The 26186-nt window shown below is 49.2% G+C and overlaps 2 protein-coding genes and 1 pseudogene across 2 annotated transcripts; 2 read left to right on the forward strand and 1 right to left on the reverse strand.

Annotated features, from left to right (window-relative positions):
- The first annotated feature begins 6231 nt into the window (after positions 1–6231).
- LOC120696030 lies at positions 6232–7380 on the forward strand (annotated as a pseudogene).
- A 644-nt stretch (positions 7381–8024) lies between these two features.
- On the forward strand, positions 8025–10664 carry LOC120696031 (BURP domain-containing protein 14-like). The gene has a single exon (XM_039979197.1). It carries the CDS (start codon positions 8303–8305, stop codon positions 10391–10393), a length of 2091 nt encoding a protein of 696 aa, XP_039835131.1. The 5' UTR covers positions 8025–8302; the 3' UTR covers positions 10394–10664.
- A 7871-nt stretch (positions 10665–18535) lies between these two features.
- On the reverse strand, positions 18536–20496 carry LOC120676254 (UDP-glycosyltransferase 90A1-like). Its single transcript, XM_039957493.1, has one exon. It carries the CDS (start codon positions 20232–20234, stop codon positions 18741–18743), a length of 1494 nt encoding a protein of 497 aa, XP_039813427.1. The 5' UTR covers positions 20235–20496; the 3' UTR covers positions 18536–18740.
- Positions 20497–26186: the final 5690 nt, after the last annotated feature.

Raw genomic sequence — 26186 nt, forward strand, 5'->3', positions numbered from 1 at the left:
TAAAAGCCTGAGAATGGTCATCTTAACAATCATATTAGTCCAAGTGTTGTGTTTTCTATATCAATCACCAAAATATTATATTGAAATATGGCATGAGAGGCCATTTTCGCTACATGCGGTGCACGGGAGCGGTGCTCGGTGGCGGCGGCGCAGAGCTGCAGAGCGAGGAGCGTCGACGGCGGCGGTGCACGAGAGCGGTGCTCGGTGGCGCAGAGCTGCAGAGCGAGGAGCGTCGACGTGGGGCGGCGGCGGAGGTCGAGGCGGCGGATCGGAGGGCGGCAGGGAGTGGAGGCACGGCGCTTATATAGTGGAAGCCTTTGGCACCGAGTCATAAAGTCACCCGGTACCTAAGGCAGCCATAGGTACCGGTTGGGTATCCAACCGGTGCCTAAGGAATGCTTAGGTACCGGGTGACCTCCCACCAGGTGTCTTAGGTGCCCAACGCGCGGGAACTGAAATTCCCATTTGGCACCGGGTGGGGAACGAAAACCGGTGCCTTAGGGTCTTTGAAATTTACTTTTGTAGATTTCTGGCGGGATGAGATCTGAAATCCCTCGATAGCTCAATGGTAACTCTGTGTAATTTGTGCGCCGCGGCCACGGTTCGAACCCGCGCCCAACCCCTTTTTTTCGAATTGCCTGCCTTAGGTACCGGTTGACAATTCTAACCGGTACCTAAGGCTTTCTTTTAATTACTACATTATAAATCATTTAGGTGCATAACTAATTATTTTAATTGCATAATAAATCAAATAATTGAATAATAAATCATTTAAATGCACAATAATTCTAATTACTATATGATAAATCATTTAGATGCATAACTAATTATTTTAATTGCATAATAAATCAAATAATTGCATAATAAATCATTTAAATGCACAATAATTCTAATTACTACATGATAAATCATTTAGATGCATAACTAATTATTTTAATTGCATAATAAATCATTTAAATGCACAATAATTCTAATTACTACATGATAATTCATTTAGGTGCATAACTAATTATTTTAATTGCATAATAAATCATATAATTGCATAATTAATCATTTAAATGCACAATAATTTTAATTACTACATGATAAATCATTTAGGTGCATAACTAATTATTTTAATTGCATAGTAAATCAAATAATTACAGAATAAATCATTTAAATGCACAATAATTCTAATTACTACATGATAAATCATTTAGGTGCAAAACTAATCATTTTAAGTGTATAATAAATCATAATAAATCAAATAATTGCATAATAAATCATTTAAATGCACAATAATTCTAATTACTACATGATAAATCATTTAGGTGCATAACTAATCATTTTAATTGCATAATAAATCATAATATATCAAATAATTGCATAATAAATCGTTTAATTGCCCAATAAATCAATTCATTGCATAAGAAATCTGATAATGTTCACAGAAAATATTACAAGATATAATCATTCAACTAAGGGAATATTAATGATGGTTCGCTTTACAATCGTCCCTTCATTATGATCATGACGTGCGTACGGAGGCTCCTCTTCGGCTAAAAGAATACTTGTGTCAACCTCCACTGCGAACGGAGTCATATCTTCAACCTTATTGTATTCTTCTTCATCTGTGACATCGTCGACTCCCACAATTTTTTTTCCTGCCAGAACAATATGGCGCTTTGGCTCATCTCTGGCACCTACAAAACTTGATTTATTCCTGGACTTGTCCTTTCTCGGTTTGCTAGACATGCCCTGCACATAGAAAACTTGAGTGACATCTTTAGCTAGAACGAATGATTCGTCTCGATAGCCAAGCTCTTTGAGGTCTACCGTTGTCATTCCGTACTCGTCGATATCGACACCTTTTCCTGTGAGTTTAACCCATTGACAACGAAATAGAGGTATCTTCAATGGCCCATAGTCGAGTTCCCAGATCTCTTCAATGTAACCAAAATATGAGTTCGTTTGGCCACTAGAGTCGGTGGCATCTATACGGACACCACTATTTTGATTGGTGCTCTTGTTATCTTGGGCTCTTGTATAAAATGTGTAACCATTAATTTCATATCCTTGGTACATCAGGATTGAATTTGCCGGACCCCTGACCAGCCAAGCTAGCTGCTCATGAATTTGATCGTTGGCCATGACTTCCTTTTGCAACCAGGTGGCGAATGTATCGTTATGATGTTTTATAATCCATGTCTCAGACTTCAAAGGGTATATGCTTCGCACAATTTGCATGTGCTCCTCCATGTATGGAGCCACCAAGACTGATTGTTGCAGAATTGTGAGATGTGCTTTGCTCAACGTGGCATGATCTGTGGCATTTACTGATTTTCTTCCAAGTGTGCCCTTTCCAATCAGCCGCCCCTCATGACGTGATACTGGAATCCCAATTGGGCAGAGTTCTTCCACATAGTCAACACAAAACTCAATGACCTCCTCTGTGACGTAACCCTTCACAATGCTTCCTTCTGAACGAGCCCGATTACGAACGTATTTCTTTAGGACTGCAAAGTATCGTTCAAAAGGGAGCATATTATGAAGGAAAACAGGACCGAGAATACCAATCTCTTTGCCCAGGTGAACTAGAAGATGCGTCATAATATTGAAGAATGATGGAGGAAATATCATTTCAAGACTGACTAAACTTTGGACAACATCCTCTTGTAGCCTCCTTAAACTCGATGGATCGATTGCCTTCTGAGAAATTATGTTGAGAAAGGCACATAGCTTTATAATTGTTGCTCGAACATTAGCTGGTAGAATACCTCTAAGTGCAACTGGAATCAATTGCGTCATCAACACGTGACAGTCATGGGACTTTACGTGTGCGAATTTCTTCTCTTTAAAGTTCAGTAGCCTCTTTATATTCGAAGAGTAGCCTGATGGGACCTTGATACTGTTCAAACAGTCGAACATACTTTGCTTCTCTTCCTTACTAAGAGTGTAGCACGCAGGACCTAGATAATGACATCCTTTATCCCTTTTTTCTGGATGTAGGGCGGCCCGTTGTTTCATACGTTGAAGATCTTGCCGCACTTCTAATGTATCCTTTGGCTTACCGTAGACACCAAGGAAGCCTAGAAGGTTCACACAAAGATTTTTTTGTTAGGTGCATCACATCAATTGCGTGGCGGACGTCTAAGACTTCCCAATAAGGTAACTCTCAAAAAATACTCTTCTTCTTCCACATAGGTGCACGTCCGTCATCACTCTGCACTGATCTGCTGGCGGATCCTTTTCCGAATACTACTTTTATATCTTTGACCATTTCAATCACTATTTTCCCACAACGATGTCTAGGGTTGGTACGATGATCTACCTTTCCATCGTAGTGAGCATGCCTCCTCCTTAATGGGTGCTTGATCGGAAGAAATCGACGATGACCCATATACACGATCTTTCTACAGTGCTTGAGGTACGTGCTGTCGATTTCTTCTAAACAATGGGTGCATGCCCTATAACCCTTATTGGATTGTCCGGAGAGGTTACTTAGTGCTGGACAATCATTGGTGGTTACGAAAAGTAATGCACGAAGGTTAAAATGATCCTCTGCGTGCGCATCCCACATACGAACACCCTCCTCTTTCCACAACAATAGAAGATCTTCAATCAATGGTTTCAGATACACATCTATATCGTTACCGGGTTGCTTCGGGCCGGGGATAAGCACCGGCATCATAATGAATTTTCGCTTCATACACAACCAGGGAGGAAGGTTGTATATACAGAGTGTCACAGGCCAGGTACTATGGCCACTGCTCTGCTCACCGAAAGGATTCATGCCATCCGTACTTAAGCCGAACCTTATATTCCTCGCATCATTTGCAAATATTGGGAATGTTCTATCCACTTTTCTCCACTGCGACCCATCAGCGGGGTGTCTCAACATATTGTCTTGCTTACGTTCTTCTTTGTGCTATCGCATCAATTTACCATTCATTTTGTTCATGAACAAACGTTTCAGACGTGGTAATAGAGGGAAATACCACATCACCTTGGCAGGCACCCTCTTCTTGACACGCATCCCCTCAACGTCGCCTGGATCATCTCGAGGGATCTTATACCGGCATGCGTTGCATACAGGGCATGAATCCAAATTTTCATACTCACCTCAATATAGGATGCAGTCATTAGGACAAGCATGTATCTTCTGTGCCTCTAATCCTAAAGGACAAACAACTTTTTTGCCTCGTATGTTGTCGCGCGGCAAGGTGTTACCCTCAGGGAGTAAGTTTTTTATAAGTTTCAGCAACTCCTCGAATCCCTTGTCAGACAAACCATTTGATGCCTTCCATTGTAACAATTCTAATGTCGTACCCAACTTTTTTTGTCTTGTTTGCAATCAGGGTACAATAATGTTCTGTAGTCCTCCAACATACGCTTCAGATCTCTCGATTCCTTTTCTGTTTCGCAACCTTCCTCAGCTTCGCGCAGCATCTGACCAAGATCATCTTCTACAACGTATCCTTCAGTATCTTCTTCATGCTCACCCATTGCAGTGTCATTGAAAAAGGCATTATAATTGGCTGCAAAGTCAGGAATCCTGTCCTCTTCTTCTGCATTATTATCCAGTATAATTCCTCTTTCGCCATGCTTGGTCCAAACATAGTAGTTCGGCATGAAACCACTATTGAACTAGTGACTGTGGATGGTTCTTGATGATGAGTAATCCTTCTCATTCTTACAGAATTTGCATGGACAACGAACGAAACCGCCATACTTGTATTTCTCGGCCGCTTCTGTGAATTCGTGCACGCCATCAATGAACTCCTTTGAACGCCGGTCGGCCATGTACATCCATTGCCGACTCATCTGGGTCCACAATACATTTATATACATCATTGTAGTGTACAAATAGTTCATTCATACTACCAATTTATAACTAATATTGAATACGATATTAATAAAACTGAACTACAAAATTATAACGATGCATATGGCCTTCTGACTTCATGACTGTGTAAAAACTTTGTTTCTCTACAAGAAACGACGCATGTGGCCTTCTGGTCTAGTTGAGCTGCGGGTCTCGAATTGGTGCAGCATGCATCTCGAATGTGGAATCTTGTAAAGTTTTGGAATTTTGAAGGGAACTAAATAAAGCACCCTTACATATGTAATTGATAATATTTCCATACAAAATTTGAATTCAAATATATAATTGATAGTGCATATAACTATAATAAATAGATACTATTCACTTATCAAATAAATTGATACAACATATAAATACAATAATTTGATAGTATTCACATATCAAATAAATTGATAACGCATATAACTACAATAAAATGCTACAACTAAAAATAATTATCACATGTATAAACTAAATTAAGTGATAACTGCTTCTAAAAATCAATTGCTAAGTTATGGAGAAAAATAACTAACCTTTTTAAAAAATAAAAATTCGTCTCCCCTCCCCTCACTCAGCTGCATTGAACAGTGAGTTCACGGCAGCTTGGAGGAGGGAGGGGTTGGGGTATTTATAGGCGTGACTCAAAAGCACCGGTTGGTGCTCAACAACTGGTGCCAAACAATAGGCATAGTCACCGGTTGAAGTTACCAACTGGTGTCTTTGTTGTGGGCACGTGGCGGCACCGGGTCATGGCAAAACCCGGTGCCATTGTCCTCCCTTTAGGCACCGGTTGGTGCAACCAACTGATACCTATATTTGTTTTTTTTTTTACCGGTTGGTGGCACTAACCGGTGCCTATACTAGGGATTTGGTACCGGATAATATTTTAACCCAGTACCAAACCCCTTATCTTTAATAGCCGCTGGCCAAAGGTACCAGTTGCTTTTGCAATCGGTACTGATGTGGGGTAACTAGTATCTTTGACCAGTACCTTTGTCCCGTTTTCTAGTAGTCATATGTTAGTGGTGGATTTTCTCTGCACCCGAAGTAAATTCGAGCGAAGGGAGATCCAAGAAGCATCATCTCCTGTCCCTGCCCAATGAGGCCCGGTCAGCGACAGCGGCAGCTGCGTTGGAACGCTGGCGTCACCCCCTATCGCATCATCTCCTGTCCCTGCCCAGATCCTGATCCCCTGCGGGCTATCAGCTGTGGCCGGTGTTGCTGCCCCATGCCAGCCACTCGTAGGCGCGCATCCGGTGTGCACATGCACGATCTCAGAGGCAAGTCCGTGACGCAGGCAGTGGCACTAAGCTCGTCTTTTGCCCAAGCTGTTAACCATCCCTCCTCACACGCAGAGAGAGCGAGCGAGCGAGAAACAGGAGCAGAGAACAGAGAAGAGAGACACCAAAGAGCAGAGCACAGAAATGGCGGGGGAGAAGCAGGAGAAGGGTCGTCTGCAGCTTCTGGACTTCTGGGTGGGCCCGTTCGCGCAGCGCTGCCGCATCGCGCTGGCGGAGAAGGGCCTGCCGTACGAGTCCCTGGAGCAGGACCTCTCCAACAAGGGCGAGCTCCTCCTCCGCGCCAACCCCGTGTACGGCAAGGTCCCCGTGCTCCTCCACGGCGGCCGCCCCGTCTGCGAGTCCCTCGTCATCCTCCACTACCTCGACGCGGCGTTCTGCTCCCCGCCGACCCGCGCGCCCGCGCGCACGCCAGGTTCTGGGCGGACTTCGCCGACAGGACGGTGTTCGCCTGCGGGACCCGGCTGTGGAAGCTGCGCGACGGGGAGGCGCGGGCGCGGGCGCGGGCGGAGATGGTGGACGCCCTGCGGGCCCTGGACGCCGAGCTCGGGGACAAGCCCTACCTCGCCGGCGAGGCGTTCGGGTTCGCCGACCTCGCCGTCGTGCCGTTCGCGGCGTGGCTCCCCGGCTACGCGCGCCTAGGGGAGTTCCGCCTCGAGGAGGTGTGCCCGAGGCTGGCGGCGTGGGCGGAGCGGTGCGGCGAGAGGGAGAGCGTCGCCAAGAACGTGCACCCGCCGGACAAGGTGTGGGAGTTCATCACCTATCTCAAGGACAAGTACGGTGACAAGTGAAGGGACGGATCGGACGGATTCGACAGGGAAATGGTTCATGACTGTGTGTTTACGTCACTAAAATAGTGGGGAAAAAACTCAAAACATTCGTATCGTCGTGTACATCAAAACTATGCGTTAGTTTTTTTATTTATCTATATTTAATGCTCCATGCATAAAGTAAAAAATTTGATGTGATAGATGAATAGTAAAGTTTAGAGAGAGAAATTTTGGAAGTGAACACAGCCCATCTGACTTTGGTTTCTTTACATTTGGATCACTACACCTGTCAATGGCCAAATTCATTGAATTATAGCAAAACCTATAGATATAAAAACGGTTCTCTTGATTAATTCTAGCACCAACCTTGACTTTAATATCGACAAATTATTGTGGAAATTATTTGTCAAGTTATTGCAAAACTACAAATGTAAGAAAGATACTCCATCATAAAAGCGGAGATTTAACTTGTCGAGTTTACAAAACTTGCTCCCTCCACTGGCGAGCCGTAGGGCCCTTCCCCTTACTCCCTCGGTCGCCGAGCCGTGGGGCTACGCAGCCCCTCCCTGCTGCACGGCGTCACGGCCGCCGATGAGGAGGCGCGCCACCAACTCCTGGTTGCACTCTCCACGTGCCTCCTCGAACTCGCGCCTCCGCAATGCACAGCACCTCCCGTTGTATGCTCGTTGTCGAGATCCGCCCTCGCCTGTCTTTGGCCCCTCCCTTCTCCGGTTCTCCGTCGCCGGCGAAGGGAGGGAGGGAGAAGGAGGGCGGCACGGCCCCGCGGCGGCCGTCCACCATCGTCGCTCCTCTGACGGGAAATCGAGCCCGGCGAGGCCAAAGATGAAGGGGCCGAGAGTGCCGCGGTGGTGGTGGTGCCACTGCACGCGCGGGAGGCCAATAGCGTACCGGAGCTGTTCCGCTGGAAATAGCGAAAATGAGCGCTTCTGCTGAGATAGCGGAAGCCTTTGAGTACGCTGGTGCAGCAAAAATTTCGCTACCCCGTGCTGAAGGAAGGGGTAGTGTACCCGATCCGGACAGCCTAAGCCTGTGTACCTAGATAGTTACTGTGGGCAGTAGGTTTAGATTCACCCTGAAGAACTGCAAATTCGAATTGTGAAATGTGAAGAGGGAGCTCCCAAACTCACGGTTGACTGAAAGAGTATTTCAGTTTGAACAGAGCAGCGACTTTTCTTCTGATTTCTGACTCCTCGAACGCATGGCATCCGTGTGCCGGTACGAATCCCAGTACTACCACGCCCCAACCTCGCTCACCTGTTTTCCACAATCACGCCCCTTCGCCCTCCCTCCAAACTTACCAGCTCCTATAAATCTCCCACCGCATCGCAACTCCTCCCTTCCAAACCCCCAGCCACCCACAACTTGCAACAATGGCGTCCCCTCGCCGCGCTCACCTCCTCCTGACCATCGCCGTTGTGCTGCTGCTACTCTGCCATCTGGGTCGTGCATTGCCATTGCCTTCACCTTCGCCGCCGCCGTCGAACGCCGCGTCGCCGTCCTACCCTCCTCCGGCACCGCCCGTGCCGAAGCTGCCGCGCGGCCTGCCACGGATCATACCGGCGTGGCCGCTGCCGGTGAACCCGTTCACGGCGAAGGCGGCGTTCATCCGGTACTGGAACCGCAAGGTGCGCGGCAACCGTCCGCACCCGGCCTTCTTCTTCGCCAAGCTGTCCCCGCTCTCGGCCCCCGACGCGGCCGCGTTCTCCACCCTGGCCTCCGCGGGGAAGCTGGCCTCCCGCATCCGCGACTTCTGCGCCGCGGCGTCGCTGTTCTGCCCATCCACCCCCGCGGCGTCCTGGTCGGCCGCGTCGTCGTCCTCGTCCGCGGAGGGCGCCGGCGGCGGCGCCGCCTCCTCCGGCGCCAGCGGCGGCGCCACTGCAGCTGGCTCCCCCGCGCCGTTCAAGAACTACGAGAACGGCAACTTCAGCAGCTACGGCAACAGCGGCGGCGGCGGCGCCGACCAGTTCGCTGTCTACTCGAGCGGGAAGAGCGGCCCCGTCGACTCGTTCAAGCGCTACGGCAAGGGCTCGCTGGGGCGGAACGACTCCTTCACCAACTACGAGGTCGGGGGCAACGTCGGGACATCCAGCTTCAGCTCGTACACCGGCGGCGCCACCGGCGGCGCCGGGGAGTTCGCGGGGTACGCCGGGCAGACGAACACGGTGGCCGCGACCTTCGCTGCCTACGACTCCGGCGGCAATGGGCGCGCGCACGAGTTCGCGGCGTACGCGCAGGACGCCAACTCCGGCGTGGAGAGCTTCACCAGCTACGGCAAGGCCGCCAACGGCGCCGCCGAGTCGTTCAAGACCTACGCCAACAACTCCAACACGATCGCCTCCGGCTTCATCACCTACGGCGAGAAGGCCAACGGCTTCAACGACTCGTTCGCGTCCTACGGCCTCGACGGGAACGCCCCCGAGAACACGTTCCGGAGCTACGCCTCCGGGAGCAACGCCGCGGTCGACGACTTCAAGGGGTACAGGGACCAGGCCAACATCGGCGACGACAGCTTCACCTCCTACGCGAGCAACGCCAACGGCGCGGAGGCCGGCTTCGACAGCTACGGCAGGTCGACCAGCCCCGGGAGCGTGGCGTTCAAGGGCTACGGCCAGGGCTCCAACCCCAACCACCGCATCGGCTTCGCGCACTACTCCGGCTACAACACCACGTTCAAGGCCTACTCCAACGAAGGCGTCGAGTTCAAGGAGTACCAGAACATGTCAGAGATGGAGGTATCCAAGACGGCGGCGGCGGCGACGGCGGCCGGGCACATGCAGCCGAGGTGGTCGCCGGAGCCAGGGAAGTTCTTCCGGGAGCGCGACCTGATGATGGGCAACCGGATGCCCATGCCGGACATCGCCGACAAGATGCCGCACCGCGCGTTCCTGCCGAGGGACATCGCCGCCAAGATACCGTTCGAGGAGGGCGCCGTGGCGGCGCTGTTCGGGGCGGCGCCGGGCACGGCGATGCGGCAGGCGGTGGCGTCGACGGTGGCCGAGTGCGCGCGCGCGCCCAGCCGCAGGGAGACGAAGCGGTGCGCGACGTCGGCCGAGGATGTGGTGGACTTCGCGGTGGAGATGCTGGGCGGCGGCGGCGGCGGCGGCGGCGTCGCGGTGCGCAGCACGGAGTCGGCGGCGGGCGGCGGGCGCGACGTCCGGCTGGGCAGGATCGCCGGCGTCGGCGGCGGCGGCGTGACGCGGTCTGTGTCGTGCCACCAGAGCCTGTTCCCGTACCTGGTGTACTACTGCCACTCGGTGCCGCACGTGCGGCTGTACGAGGCCGACATCCTGGACGTGGACTCCAACCGGAAGATCAACCACGGCGTGGCCATCTGCCACCTCGACACGTCGGACTGGAGCCCCAGCCACGGGGCCTTTGTCGCGCTCGGCGGGAAGCCCGGCGAGATCGAGGTGTGCCACTGGATCTTCCAGGGGGACATGACCTGGACCCTTGTCGATTGAAGGCACATCCACAAACAAACCCTTTGGGTTTTGGCCTTAGCTAGCTGTTGCTGCTTAACCGTCTTCTCGATTTTGAGAGAAGCCTAATTGCAAGTTCTGATTACTTTTGTTTTCAATTTAGAAAGATTTCTTTTTGGACTTGTTGCTAATACAAATATGTACTAGTAGTACTGTGTGGCCGATCAAATTGACTTTTAGCATAGCCAATCAAATTAAGAAAACTATTAAATAGGTTAATAAATCTCTTGTTGGTGACAGTGGTTGTTTGGAAGCACCTTGTGCATGCTAAACTACATATTGCACAGTAACGGACAGTGGTCTAGTAGTTGACCAATAACCGATCTACCTCCCGCTCTATGTATCATGCGCAACTATATATATGGGCCTGACCCGACCAAGTCTATAGAAAAATACGCTAATCCAACATATTCACAATAACATATATTTCATGATGGATTCAATAAAATAAATTTGATATTGTGAATATTATTATTTTTTATAAGTTGGTCAAAGTTTACTAAATTTTACATAGGACTAACCTAATACGACATGTAAATAAAAATAGAGAGAGTATCAAAAAAATTCTCTTAATAAGCTTTAGGAAAGTTATTGATATCTTAATGAAAAGGTGTTCATGAAAATATGATGCATGTATTTATGCTGAATGTGCGTTCATATGTACAAGTGTTTGCCTAATGTATTTTGGAGGGAAAAAAGATGCTAGAGCAATGCGAAAGAAAGAATATTGGGCTAATGCTAGCGCTCAGGGGCGGTTAAGCTGACCAAGGTGGGGCTTTGGGTCACCAGCTCCCTATGTGCTGGCACACCATAGAGAATGTGGGAAAGAAGCACCACTTTTTTTAAATGGAAAATAGAACTTCCATTAATTATTTGCTCCTTTGGCTATATACACTCACGCATGAGTGCAGAGGCAGGAATTATTTTTCATTTATTTTAGTGGCAGATGCAAGAGTTGGAATTAGTGAGGCTTATTTCTCCTTCTTCCTCCTCCTCTTTTTTTCTTCGTTAATGGATGAAATATGTTTTTCTTGGAGGGGGGGGGGGCTTAAGCCTCCTGTAACCCCAAGATATGGATCCGCCCTTGCTTTATCTAAAAAAGATATGCTCGAGGCAAATTGCGAGACGCCAACAAAATCACAGAGTTTGGTAGATCTTCTTGCCACAATAGATTAATATTTGTGCATTTCAGGCCCATGGCCGCCATCACAATCTTTGCGGATTGGAATCGTGCTAATTGGATCTAACACCACGCTCCACAGTACTGTCTCAATCTGCAGTTAAGAAGAGGTCGACCCGTCTGCCAAGATGGTCAGGAACGGCACATCGGCAACGGCCTGACAGACTCCCATCCATTGCTCTCATCACCTTACTCGGCATGGAGAAGGTACGGTGGTGATGGAGGACACTCCTCAACACATCACACTCTGGGAAGGACACTGTAATACCGCAGACCAAGACCAAGGAACATGAGATAGACGACGAAGGAGACTAATGCATTCCGTCTCCACGATGCATAAATCACAATCTTTGCGGATTGTAATCGTACGTGTTTCGTAGATCAGTATCCGAATTCCTAGATATTCTTTGGGAGTATTGTCATATCTTCAACTTGTCACGCTGACCCAGGTGCCGCGCCATCTCCGATGACAACCCACGCACGACCGCCGGCCAACCTTGGTGTCCAAGCTGCTGCATGATCCATCGCACTTGTGGATAGACCTTTAATGCACTTTTCCAATTATTGAAGCCTCATTAGCTCTCTCTTCCTGCGATGGCCCCATTCCAAATAGCCCAATATCACCATTGGGGGATAGTTTTTTTTAGGATGGGCTATTTGCAAATAATTCAAAAATAGCCCCCTATTTGATCCCTTTGGACTATTTTGTATCTAAAAGGTGGAGGGATAAACAAATTCCCAAAGATCCAAACAGGCCAATGTATAACCGCAGATCAAGACCGAAGAAACTAGAGATGGTAAATAATTTATTTCCATTTGGGATGGATGATGCATAACAACTCCTTCCTCCCTCTCTCTTTCTTCTTCCTCCTCCTTTTCTTCTTCATTTATGGATCAAATATGTATTTTTGTGTGTGGGGGAGGGGGGCTCAAGCCCCATTCTATCCCACGTTGGATTTGCCCCTGCTTTATCTTAAAAAATCTAAAAAAGATATGCTCGAGGCAAATCGCGATACGCCAACAAAACCACATTTGGTAGATGATCTTGCCACAACATATTAATGTTTGTGCATTTCAAGCGCATGGCTGCCATCACAATCTTTGCATATTAGAATCTTGCTAATTGGATCTAACACCACACTTCATAGTACAGTCTCAATCTGCAGTTAAGAAGAGGTTGACCTGTCTGCCAAGATGGTCAGGAATGGCACAACGACAACGGCCTCACAGACTCCCATCCGTTGCGCTCATCGCCTTACTCGGCATGGAGAAGGTACGATGGTGATGGAGAAGGACACTCTGCAACACATCACATTTTGGGAAGGACACTGTAATACTGCAGTCCAAGACCAAGGAACAGGAGATAGATGACGAAGGAGACCAATGCATTCCGTCTCCATGATGCATATATCACAATATTTGTGGATTGGAATTGTACGAAACTCGTAGATCAGTATCCGAATTCCTAGATATTCTTTGGGAGTATTGTCATATCTTCAGCTGGTCACGCTGACCCAGGTGCCGCGCCATCTCCGACAACAATCCACGCTCGAGTGTCGGCCAACCTTGGTGTCCAAGCTGCTGCATGATCCATCGCACTTGTGGATAGACCTTTAATGCACTTTCCCAATTATTGAAGCCTCATTAGCTCTCTCTTGCTGCGATGGCCCCAGTCCAAATAGCCAAATATCACCCTTGGGGGATAGTTTTTTTTAGGGTGGGCTATTTGCAAATAATTCAGAAATGCCCCCCTATTTGGATCCCTTTGGACTATTTTGGAGCTAAAAGGTGGAGGGATAAAAAAAATATCCCAAAGATCCAAGCAGGCCAATATATAGCTGTAGATCAAGACTATAGAAACTGGAGACGGTGACTAATTTATTCCCATTTGGGATGGACGATGCATAACAACTCCTCCTACCTCTCTCTCTCTCTTTCTTCTTCTTCCTCCTCCTTTTCTTCTTTATTTATGGATGAAATATGTTTTTTTGCCCCCTTCTATCCCCCATGTTGGATTCGTCCCTACTTTATCTTTAAAAAATCTAAAAAAGATATGCTCGAGGCAAATCGCGAGACGCCAACAAAGCCATAGAGTTTGGTAGATGGTCTTGCCACAACTGATGAATGCTTGTGCATTTCAGGACCACCCCGTTCTTGTAGTATTTTCTAGCTTACCGTGTGTTTGGGCTGCTGAGTTTTTCTTTAGAGAGAGAGAGAGAGTTAGAGAGAGAGGGGGGGATGGGCTGCCCAAACTAGTTGTATCGCAATATTTGGACCTTGTCTGTGCTGTCCATGGGCTAGGGCTGGAAAAAAAGCTCGAGGCTCGTGAGCTGGCTCGGGCTCGGTGCAGCTCGGCTCGGCTCGGAGCAGCTCGCGAGCCTTGAACGAGCCGAGCCGAGCCCAGATATTAGGCTCGTCCAAACAGCGAGCCGAGCCGAGCCGGCTCGCTTCAGCTCGTGAGCCGGCTCGCGAGCTGGGCCAACCCAGTAGCAGGCCGGCCCATCCACCCAGCAGCCCATCCACCCAGCGGCCTCATAGGCCCATCCACCCAGTAGCCAGGAGGCAGGACGCGCCGCGCCGCCGCCGCCACCAGCCCGCCGTCCCCTGCCGGCTGCCGCCCTGCCGGACTCCGGAATGCCGGTCCCCGCCGGCCGCCGCCCTCGCCCCCACTCCGGCCCTCCGGGCCGGCGGCCGCCAGCCCGCTGCCCGCCACGGCGCCACCAGGCACCAGCCATCAGCCGCGCCCGCCGGCCGCCGCCCCTACCCTCCAATGGCGGAGCCTCCCCGGTGAAGCTCGCGGCTCGTGGCGTGCGGCGTGCAGCGGTGCTCATGGCGGCGGCGGATAAGCAAGGACGGCGTGCACGGAGCTCGCTGCGGCGCGCGGAGCAGTAGGGGACGGGCGGACGGCGGCGTGGGGAGCACGGCCGCGGGCGTGGGCGGCCTTCTTCCCCAAAGCCGGCCATCTTCGATTCGCGGGCGCCGCCGTCTTCTCCTCCCCTGCGCGGGCGAAGCCGACTGCCACGGGTCCACGCCGGCGCCCCCCCTCCCTTCTCTCCCTCGCTGCCCTGGCGGGTCAACGCCGGCCCTCCGCCCCCTCCCTCCCTCTCCGCCCTCACTCTCCTCTCCTTCCTGCTCCCCATCCTCTCGACGGCCATGGCGCTCGCTGCGTGGGCGGAGCACGGCCGCAGGCGTGGGTGCGTCCTACCTCCCCCTCCCTCGCCGCCACCGCTCCGCCCGGCCATGCGCCGCTGCAGCTCGGCCGCGCGCCGTCGCGCGTGCTGCCCGGTCGCTGGCCGGCGGCAACTGCTGTGCCCCGGCTCGCGAGCCGGCTCGAGCTGGCTCGCGAGCCTCCTTCGAGCCGAGCCGAGCCTACTGAATGAGCTCGCCAAAGGACCGAGCCGAGCCAGGCTCGGCTCGTCCACCCACCGAGCCGCACCGAGCCGAGCCGAGCCTGGCTCGGCTCGGCTCGTTTCCAGCCCTACCATGGGCTGATGATGGACTGAGCGGTGTCATTCGTTGTTGGGCCACTGGGGAACAAACGGTGATATTTTGTTAGGTGCTGAAAGGTAGAACATGTGCTTTCTTCGCAGGGCTAGCTTTCTACCGGACCCGCTGCATGCCGCCACAAAAAAAAAGAACTGCAGTGTGTAGAGATTTGACCAGTGTGGTGGTTTCTCATAGCGTCGTGGATCTTGTTACAAATAATTAAACATCTGGTGACCTCATCAAACATCAAGATGGAAAAGAAGCGGGAAGTCACCCGCGCTTTTACCCTGGCTTGACCTGGCCATGACGCACGTTCATCCCAGGAACGTGGGCAACTAACCATGTCCTCATGTACGTGCATCATGGGGAGTTCACTACTACAAAATAGGCATTTAATCCTCCTCATTTGTCCCGGCCGTCGTTGGACCCGAGACCAATGAATGCTTTAGTCCCGGGTCCAAATGGGTAGCCAAGCAGCTGGGGTGCAAGATCTTTTTGTCCCGGTTGGATCCACCAACCGGGATCAAAGATCACTTATTTGTCCCGGTTGGTGGTTCCAACCGGGACAAAAGATTCCTCGGCTGAATGGTCCCGGTTGAAAATACTGACCGGGAGTAAAACAAGCACATTAGTCTCGGGCGGAATCAAGAACCGGGACTAAAGACTGGCATGCAAATTTTTTTCTTTTCCCGTCGCCTCCCATCCCATCTATACTTATCTATCTTCTCCCCATCGTCTCTCCCATCCTCTCATTTCTCCCTTATCCTCTTCCTAATCCTCTCCCTCTTCCTCTAGCTCCTTTCTTCCTCTAACGCCAGATGTCTTTGTGTTGTGCTGGCCAAAAGCAGAGCAAGCGGCGGCGGCGGCGGCGCGGGGCCGCGGCGAGCGGCGACCGCGGCACTGGGAGGCGGTGGCACGGGGCCCGGCGAGCAGCGCCCGGCGGCGGCGAGGGGCCGCGCCGAGCAGCGGCGCCGGCACTGGGCTGCAGCGAGCAGCGGGCTTTGAGATTTATTTGTTTGTTTTCTTTTTTTTTTTCCTTCAACGATTCTGGGATTGAAATTATGTGAATGATTTGAGATAGATTACATGAATGATTTGTTTGTGTATTCCGATTGTGTTTGGTTTAGTGAATGATTTTGTGATTGAGAATAAAAGATTTGGAAAAGCGGGAGCCGGCAAATGTGGGCGAGCGGTGGGTGAGGTCAGACCTGCGGATGCTTTTTTTTATTTCGGAAAAATAACATTGGTCCCGGGTCATGAGCTGCCGGGACAAATGGACAAGCACATTAGTCCCGGATGTTCAATCCCGGTTGGAAAACCGGGACCAAAGGCTGTTGGCAACCGGGACTAAAAGGCTGTTCTGTAGTAGTGGTTGAGCGGGAAAATGGAGAGTTTAAACTCTGAATAATCCCATATGATCAATGGAAAAAGCTGCCCATTCACCTCTTACATTTGTGTTCATTAACATTCACACACACTCACAACAGATCTATCCATAGACGCGCAATCTCCATTGTAGAGCTTCAGCGGCACAACGAACCGCCTCATGCAACAATGCTGTAGGTTTTGCTCCCTCGAAACCTCCTTCGTCAGCTTGCATCGTAGCACCGCTGTCTGGCACCCGTTGACTAGTTTAGTGCTTGAACAAAAAAACCTACCACGCTAATACCACTTGTTAATCCTCGCTAATACTGAAGTAGTGAAGTGGTTGTGACGAACTGCTACATTCGTGCAAGCATGCATAAAAAAGGCTTCGAAATAAACCACAAATTCTTTGGCCCCAACAGTTTTTTTTCCTCTCAAGGTAACAAACCGATAAACTTCCTTGACCAAAAAAAGCCATGATGTTTAAACTGTCCCGTGACCCTCGTTATAAGTTTACACTGAGGTAGGTACTAGGTAGCCACTCGCCGATCCGTCGAGAACGAAGCTCCTGCTCCACTAGGCACGCGATCCCCGGCCCTTAGCAGCTGCAGATGCAATTGCTGCGCCCGTCGGTGGCTTTGCCAGGAACCCAGGATCAATCAACACAGCAGTCAGCAGGCCACAAAAGTCGTCTCTCTCCTAATCATGTCATTTTCATCTAACTTCTCGTCAGCCTTGGAGACTGATGAAGAGTGACCAACAACAATGTACGAGCACTAGAATAGTAGGTAGTACAAGCATTTCTTTTGTAGCCTAATCAGCAGTCATGTGGAGTATATGTTTAGTTTTCATTCCTTTTCCTCCTGGAAGAACCAGACCGGCATGCAGCGATCTGAAAGTTCAGTTACATTAGCCTCTCAAACACTGGATGGGCCAGAACATGATGCGTTCTAGTTTGACTTCACTCGACCGTTTGTTGGTTGCCATGGTACCGATCGGTGTTTGCATTATGAGCGAGGGCCCTGCAGCTGATCTCAGTGCAAACTTCCATCTTTTGCAGCGATCGAGTTGGCTTGTCTCTCAGCCAGCAATCCATATAATTGCATTTGCAAACTCAATTAGCAGATGAGCTTGTAGGCACCGGTGATTGAATGGGTTCATTGTTTTCTTCAGTTGTATTTGCAAACTCTATTAGCAATCCTTATCAGTTGTATATCTTTTCTTCAGATCTAACTTCTAACTAGTTTTTTTTTTCTAACTAGCTAGTGAAGGTGCACCGGTGAATTGGTTTGTATTCTCTCAAGCAGAAAGCCTGAACAACTGGTAAGCACGATGTTAAGTGGCAACGGACGGTGGTGGTTCATTGCTGCTCATATGGGTCGTTTGCAAAGGTTGCATGATATTTCTTGATTCTGATGTATGGACGGCCGATTGGTTGGACTAGTTCAGCGTCTTGAGTTGTTGATGATGCGAACGATTCTTTGTGCAAGTGGCGCATTGCATCGATGCTAGCTCCAACTGGTCTTATTAGAAATGCCTTGTGCAGGTCTTATTGATGATCAACTGTTGGCAAAAAAATTATGTGTAAAAATGTGCATAGAGCACCGCACACACTTTGAGTTGTTGACATGCTGGGAGAAGAGAGAAGATTAAAGAAAAATGGGGGCCTGCAAATGACTTTATTTATATTATGGTCCCAAAGCTAGATCCACGCTGAACTCCTCTTTAGATTGGCATAGTTTTGGACAATAGACGATCTTTGGTAAAGACTCTCGATCAGTCACTAAAAATATGTGACTGCTTGTGATCCTTTTCAGCTAATGTCGGCGTGCTACCACAGACTTTTGGCGTAAAGATTTGCATTGGTGACAATTTCTTTCAGCAAAACTTTTGTCAGAGACACTCTTAATATGCAACCATGACACTGCGTACCATGGTGATCAAGTTCACCCACCGTCGTGCGCATAGTTAAAGTTGTGGCGCAAGCACCCATAAAAAAATAAAGTTATGGCGCGAGCATGCGCATCCCAATATTTTTAAAATGGAATTCCTCAAAATTTAAAAGCAACGCTTCGCATGCTGAACACATACTCTGAAAGTTTTGACTGGAGAGCTACGATTCATTCAGCTTCAGCGTGCACAGCGCAAGATGATTAAAAACAACAAAATAAAATTCACATGCTGAAGTTGTTTTCTTCAGAGCTCACAGCTAGTTCAGAAGCATGCATGTTGCACACACCACCCAATTATTTCTAAAGATGATGATTGCAAGCAACAAAAAGTACTTCAAACCGCACGCTAAGCATCTACTACCTTCTCGTCCTGGCTCTCCTCTAAGTTCCCATTCACCTTCTTCACGCACAACTCACTGATCATATCTTTCAGTGCTTTCCATGATGGTCCTCCCTCTTCCATGGCTTCCTTAGCGCAGGCCGACAGCTCCGCCACGTTCTTCGCTGCCTCCACCCCTTCCTCACCTAGCATGAGCACCCTCACCACCTTCGAAACCTCCTCACTTGTGACTAAACCCCTGATAGTTCTGTCACTTGTCTGAACTCTCACCGCGATCTTCAACTCATCAACTACGAACTTTGCATTGAAAGGTTGATCGGCATGCATAGGCCAAACCGCTAGCGGCACACCGGCTGCGACACTCTCGAGTACCGAGTTCCACCCGCAATGGCTCAAGAACCCTCGCACACTTTGATGCTTCAAGATCTCCAGCTGGTCCACCCACTCCCTCACCACCAAGCCTCTGCCCTTTGTGCGCTCCTCGAAACCCACACCAAGGTCAATGTTCATGGGCCTAACAGCCCATATGAAGTCCACCTCAGCCCGCTCAAGCCCATCCGCGACAGCCTTCAACTGTGGCTCCGGGATCGCCGCCAGCGTCCCGAGAGCAACATACAGCACCGCCCTGCCATCGGCCGCCTTGTTGTCAAGCCACTCCATCCAAGAGGGCCGGACCCGGGCCTCGGACGGTGCCGATGCTGGTTGGGCCAGGCAGAGGGGCCCGACGGGCCAGGCCCTTGGGCCCACATGCTGGTTCCAGAAGTCAACGTAGGGAGATTCGAGGCCATGGAAGGTGTTGATGATCAGCCCTTGGCTCTCCTCTATGGCCTTCCCCAGCTTACCGTCGAGCTCCCGCATGGGCGCTATGGAGGCCGGGTCGCCGAAGGGCGCCATGAAGTCTTCGAAGGTGAGCTTTATGTGCGGGAACTCCGGCACGGTGAAGGTGGCCGGGTTGCCGTCCGCGTCGACGACGTCGTCGTGGTTCAGCGTCGCGCACGGGTCGTGGCGCACGCGCACCTCCCGCATGACCTGCGCGAACGCCGAGATGCCGAAGAAGGACACCTTCGGGACGCCGAGCCTCTCCGCGGACGCCTTCGTCCAGTACAGGAACGGGTCGGTGACGAGGAGGCTGGGCGGCGGCTGCATGTCAGCGAGCGAGGCCTCGAGCTGTGGCCGGAGCAGCGACGTGGCGTCGGCGAAGACGGCGAAGGAGGCCAGCGACGTGAGCCCCTCGGCGCTCTCGACGCCCGGCGGGATGCCCGGGACGTCGGCCGGGAAGGTGAGCTCGACGACGGCGGCGTCCGCGCCGGACAGACCCTCCCGGACGAAGGCAGCGGCGTTGCCGGGCGTGGTGAAGAAGGTGACGGCGGCGAGGCCGTGGCGGTGGAGGTAGTGCGCGAGGTGGATCATCGGGATCGTGTGGCCCTTGGCCAGGAAGGGGAACATGGCGATGTGGGGGAGCGCAGCATGGGTCTCTGGAGTCGAAGAGGCAACAGCCATTGCTATCTAGCTAACACGGCGGAGCCGGAAAGTTTTTGCTGTGGCAATGGAAGCTGATGCCAGTGTGCTGCATACTTTATAGCTGGTGCAGGTACACAACGTAGTAGGAAGAAGCTCACATTTCAATTGGCTCTAAATAAACAATTCCCCATTGCATGGTGCAAGAAACAAAACTGATTAAATTAGCAGTGGATACCGCCAATAACTGGTCGAAACTAAAGAACTGGAAGGCATATGTTCTGACTTTATTTTGAAGAAAAAAAAAGAAGTAGGACCATTTTAATGGTAGCCAAAATCGTAAAAAAGTGCTAAGCATGCCAACAACTGGAGTAATTAGTGATTGGGAGCATCTATCTCCTTTTGTGCCCTTGAAGATGGACACGCAGAGGTTCATTGAGATGTTGCTTTCTGATACTGAGATTCCATTTATTTCTTCATTATTCATTAGCCATTTTTTCCTTTATATGGGCCATGATTGACTTCAGAATCGGTCTAATCTCACCCAATTTCAGCTTCCCAGTCGCTCTCTCGCTTGGTATATATATATATCAAAGGATAAGTAGCTGCTGGCTGATGGACAAGATATATATCGTAAGTAGTCAGTGCATATATGATTCAACGGCACAAGCACAAGTAATTCTGTAGTCTACGCACTATCAGTAACATGGGAGAAAAAAACGAAAAAATAATTATAATAAAAAATGTAATCACCTCTACCCAAAACAGATATCCTCAGCGGATAGGATGATGAAGCCTTGTAGCGTGGAGTATAGTCATTTTCTGGTGTAATTAGTTGTAACTCTGATTACATGTAGTTCTTCTCTTCACTCTCTCCTGTTCTCAAAGCTGTTGTGCTCCCTGTAATTTTCTTTGTAAATTTGTCTCTATAATGCAATAAAGTTCAGGTGACCCAGGGTCGCCGTAGTTTTCCTAAAAAAACAAATATCCTTCAAAAGTGCATGCAACAACTGTTAAATGTCCAAAATTTTCAACGTCATTTGAAGTTAGGGTAAAATATGTTGAATAATTGAGCAACTGCATGATTAAATTCCATGATAAATAAATCATGAACATAACAAGATCTGGTATGAACAACTCTATCATACTAGCAACAAGACACAACATAGTGATGATAACAGAAATCATGATTAGGAACTGAATTAAATAATAGTGCATGTACTGAGCTTTGGCCTTCGGGAAGACGAACAGTGCCGACGGGATGAAGATGGTCCTGCAGACAGAGTGCATCAGACGGTGTCGCAGATGACGATTCGCTGCAACGTCTGACTTGGACAAAGGACGAGCTGTGATGAAGATCTTTGAGCAGTCGCATCGAACCCTTCCTAAAAATCTTATTCGCCCTCTCCCGGTGCAGGATCCAAAAGGCAAAAAGTTCCAAAAACCTCCTCTCCGTTAGCTGGTGCATGATGGTGCTACTATGGTGGTGGCGCAGCAGCGAAAAGAGCCAAAAAACTAGGTTTTGTGTGTCTTTGATGGAGGTCAATGTGTCGATTATATAGGGAAATCAAACCAGCTTCTTCTATAACGTCCCGCCTCCTCGAGACCGGGCCCGTTTACATCTGACAGCTTATCTAGGACATAAAATGTCCTCACATACAACACAAGTCTTTCGTCGGTCAATCCCAAGCCAAGAACATCCTCTCTTGGCCACGTCCAGTGCCAAGAGTCCCTATGGAAAAAGTGTTATCTGAGGACTTTGAGATCAAATGAGGATTGGCCCCGTAAGGTAAGGAGTCAGATTTCGACGGACCATTCACGTGGGTAAGGCATGCCCTTCGTCCCAAGCCCGGCGAGGCAAGGCGAGCAAGTGCACGTGTGAACTTTCCCTTCTCTCCCCACACACATAACTTGGTGAAGCAAAGATAGCCTCACTATTTAAGTTGGCCACCCTCAACTTCCACTAGCAAGGTAGGACTAAAGGTTTGCACCACTTCTTCTCTTTCTCATGCTCACATGGCCTTTGAGATTTTATTTGGAATTGTGAGCTTTTCACTTGGGCCAAGCTCAATTCCAACAAAATATACTATGATAAATCAGTGGTCAAATATATGAATTCTTCACTTTATATGTTGATGTCGAAAGGACATGTAAACTAGATTAGTTGTGGTACATACCTTATCACGGTTGGGCTTCTAGGAAGCTGATTTGCACAAAAGTTGGTATCATAGTTATTAATCTGTCCCTAATAGTCCCTAACATAGGTTCACAATTAAATTTATCGTCCCTATCATGCCGGCCAGTACATATTTTGCACAAATTGCTTAATAAACTGCCTCTGAGTCAGAACAGCTAGCGTAGATTATTTGTAAAAATGTGTGGACCGTAGATTATTTGTAAAAATGTGTGGACATCCAATGTACAAATTATTAACTTAAAATGCGGGGGAACATGGATGGCAAATAAAAAAAATGCTCGTTCGTACAAAAAACAAAACAATAAGACCTTGATCCCTCATCAATTAAAATAGAACTATTTCTCACACGAGACTCGATCAAATGGTAAGTCATTCAATCAAGATGGTATTATTGTCAACGCACAGTGAAAATGAACACTTGACAAATGCATTTTATCATGCAGTGCTTGAAAGATGTGGCTCGTTTGGGAAATTTGTATGCAACATACTCTAAAACAGTGGTTTTGTGTGAATCACACCATGAAAGCTCAATTTATCACCAAGACTCTAATACATCGTGAAATCACAATTTTGTCTCAAACACACACCACGCTAAAAGCAATGGTCTTTTACACCACGTCTCAACCCCAAGACGACCTGTGAGGCGGCGTTCGGGTGGGTGGTGTGGCGTGCTGGAGAGCCGCGTGGCACACGCAAATCGAGCGCAGAGTGCTCCCACAGGTGGTCCCTCGCATAGGTCCCACCTGCTTGCGCAGTTGCGCCGGTGAAAACAAAGTCCTAGACTGCCACCAGGATTGAGAGGAGTAATACATCATTACCATACAAAGCTAACGGCACAATGATAGAAATGGCATCCAAGGGAAGGGATGCAAACTTTTAGTGGCAATGAAGGGGACCATCATCTTTCCGGAACATAGAGTGGGTTAGAATCTTAACATCTGCATTCATTCTACCAATACACTAAAACCCTAATCCTAATGCGAAAGGGCTTATAGCCTAGTGATTACAAAAGCCTCGGTAGCATCTGAGGTCCTAGGTTCGACTCCTCATAGGAGTGAATTTTAACAGCACTCTTATCGCTATAGCTTCTATTGGATTGAGAGAATTCACACGTGATTTTAACCCACAACTAGCCACGTGGGTGATTCCCATGGTCCTAGACCTGCTATATATAATTTTCTGCATTGCGCAGACTGGCTGGCTGTACACAATCTAGGTTCACTCGTACGAGTTACGGTAATGGTAAGTGTATGCTTCCTTGAGACGGGGCGTGACCCTGAAGGTGGGCACCTTTTATACTCATCTGCTCCTGGTCATAAGTAGCAGCAACTACAACCAGGATTCACTCGTACACAATCTAGGTTCACTCGTACGAGTTACTGATTTTGTTAACATATGGTTCTCATGTTGCATGTGATACCAACTACAACAAAATCAGTACCGCATCAAAAACTATGAAAAACAGATGAACTACAGATACAGCTTCTTTTACATTAACATACATATACACATAATTTGGCTAACTATTGGTCAAAAAGCTACAAAGTTTTCTTAAATCATAATATGACAAATGGAACGTAACATTAAACAACAGGCAATATTCAGCGAGTTCTCGACGTACAGAAACAACCAACACCTTGGCTAAATGGCAATAATGCAATCACACAGGAAGGGGAAACATATGTTGAGAAACTCCTAAGCATCCCATCAGCCCAGCATTGACGATCTCATTCCACAAAATATGAAAGGCTGGGTGCAATGTTCTTAAGGTGCTGCGGCAACTCGTGGCGACCTACCCCCCTCACAATGCCTAGGCATATAAGGGGCGTGGCGAGGCGACGCCATAGACATATTCTAAATATACCATAATAGCAAAAAATTTAGTAGCATATACATATCTTTGTTGAGCTGTTGTACCATACATGGCTCAATTAGTAAACAAAAAAGGCACAAATCATAGAGCCACTAACAGATGAATTGATTTTAAATGGAAGAGCATAGCCACGCACCACTCAAACAAGCAATAGAGGCATAGAGCAGAGCAAGGCAGCAAGCGCAAGTAGTAGAGGGAACTAGGGAAGGGACACACGAGCACCAGAGCGGAGGGAAGGGAAGACCGGAGATGGATTACCTGACCATTGCAGTCTAGCAGAGGAGGCCATAGATGAGTAGAGGAGGCGCATGGAGGCAGCGGAGATTGGAGATGGACTACCTGGCCATTGCAGTCTAGTAGAGGAGGCCGCAGATGAGCAGAGGAGGCGCATGGAGGCAGGGGCGCACGTGGCCGTGGACTGCTCGGATCCGTCGGTTTCCGCCAGCCCGCGCAGGAGCGAGCACGTGCGTGGCTCGGCAGTGGGGGTACGTGAAGGCGCAGAGGAGGCGGGGCCGCGCCGGGCCGCACAGGTCTCGCGGACGCGCGGAGATACGCAGGGCCACACAAGCCCTCGCGGAGATGCGCGGGGCCGCTAGGGTCGCCGTCGCTGCCTCGCCGAGGATCCAAGCCACCACCGTGAGTTCTCCCGCCTCTCTTCTTTGTTTTCCTCTCTTGATTAAGCCAGGACTCGGCTTTTGCCGCTCGATTTCGCGCCCGATTCCCTCCCGCTCTCAGTTTCCCGCCCGATTCCCGCCCGCCCCTCGAATTCCCACCTGTCCCGCTCGAGTCCCCGCATGGCACCTATGTATGGCGCCCGCCTTGTCCTCCAGGACGCCTAGTGGACGCCTTTCGACGCCCAGGCGGATGCCTTGCACCTGAGGCAGACGCCATAGGCGTTCTGTCAAGGCAGGGGGACGCCTACCTCCCCGAGCACGCCTAAGAGCCTAGGCGACGCCTTAAGAACATTGGCTGGGTGTTTAAGGCAAAAACTATTCACAAGGCCCGATCAACACTGAAGGTGTTAGGAAAGGCTGCCGCATCCGGTGGGCAAGGCTGCATCTGACAGCATCGAGTACAAGTATTCTGGGTACAGAACCATACAAGTCAACAACAAAGCTGGATAAGCTGCTAAGTGAAAAACGTAATACAATGAACACACTGACTATTCCAAAATTAAAAATCCTAAATATTTCCAACAAAAAACAAAACCCCAGTGATATTTATAACAATCAAGTGCCCAACATTTTCGAGACAAGATCAACAGCCTCATCCGAAAGCCCATCCCATTCACAAGTACCAGACTTGCTGAAAACTAAGGTACTTCAACCTGTTACCTCAGCAGACCATGTTAGTTAAATACAAAAGGCACCGCAGGCTTAAAGAGGGAATGGAAAATTAGCGAGATCAGATGTCACAAAAGCTGCAACAGCAGGACCAAGATGCAGCAGAGCAATATGTGTGCTAGGCTCCAGCGCAAGGCAACAGGCAAGAGATGGGAAACAAATTCATGTGTAACAAGACTGGAGATCAACATTACTGGTAACATAACGACATCCAATCAAAATTGTGAGTAATAAACTTCATAAGGATACAAGGTTAATGTTGGAAATATGATAAATTAATGTTTTTCTCTCTTTTCAAGAATAATAAGAGAAGTAAGTTACTGGGTGGTTTAGCCTATCTATAGTTGCATGTCCAGCCAAGACATCTAAAGGATATTTAAGACACACTTTTCAGATCCCCTGTGACCCAAATACAAGAGAGTACACATGGAAAGTTGGAAGGCAGAAAAGAAGTAAAAATGTGTCTAGGAAGGCAAATAGTTTGATGATGATACAAAATACAGGACTACATTTTGCACATCCAGATAAAACAAGATAATATTCACTCACACTATCCCAAAGAAGGATATACCAACCACACG

The sequence above is a fragment of the Panicum virgatum genome, chromosome 2K, assembly GCF_016808335.1.
Source record: "Panicum virgatum strain AP13 chromosome 2K, P.virgatum_v5, whole genome shotgun sequence".
Lineage (NCBI taxonomy): Eukaryota > Viridiplantae > Streptophyta > Magnoliopsida > Poales > Poaceae > Panicum > Panicum virgatum.

Coding starts and splice junctions, on each gene's coding strand:
- LOC120696031 (XM_039979197.1), top strand. CDS start 8,303: ATGGCGTCCCCTCGCCGCGCTCACCTCCTCCTGACCATCGCCGTTGTG.
- LOC120676254 (XM_039957493.1), bottom strand. CDS start 20,234: ATGGCTGTTGCCTCTTCGACTCCAGAGACCCATGCTGCGCTCCCCCAC.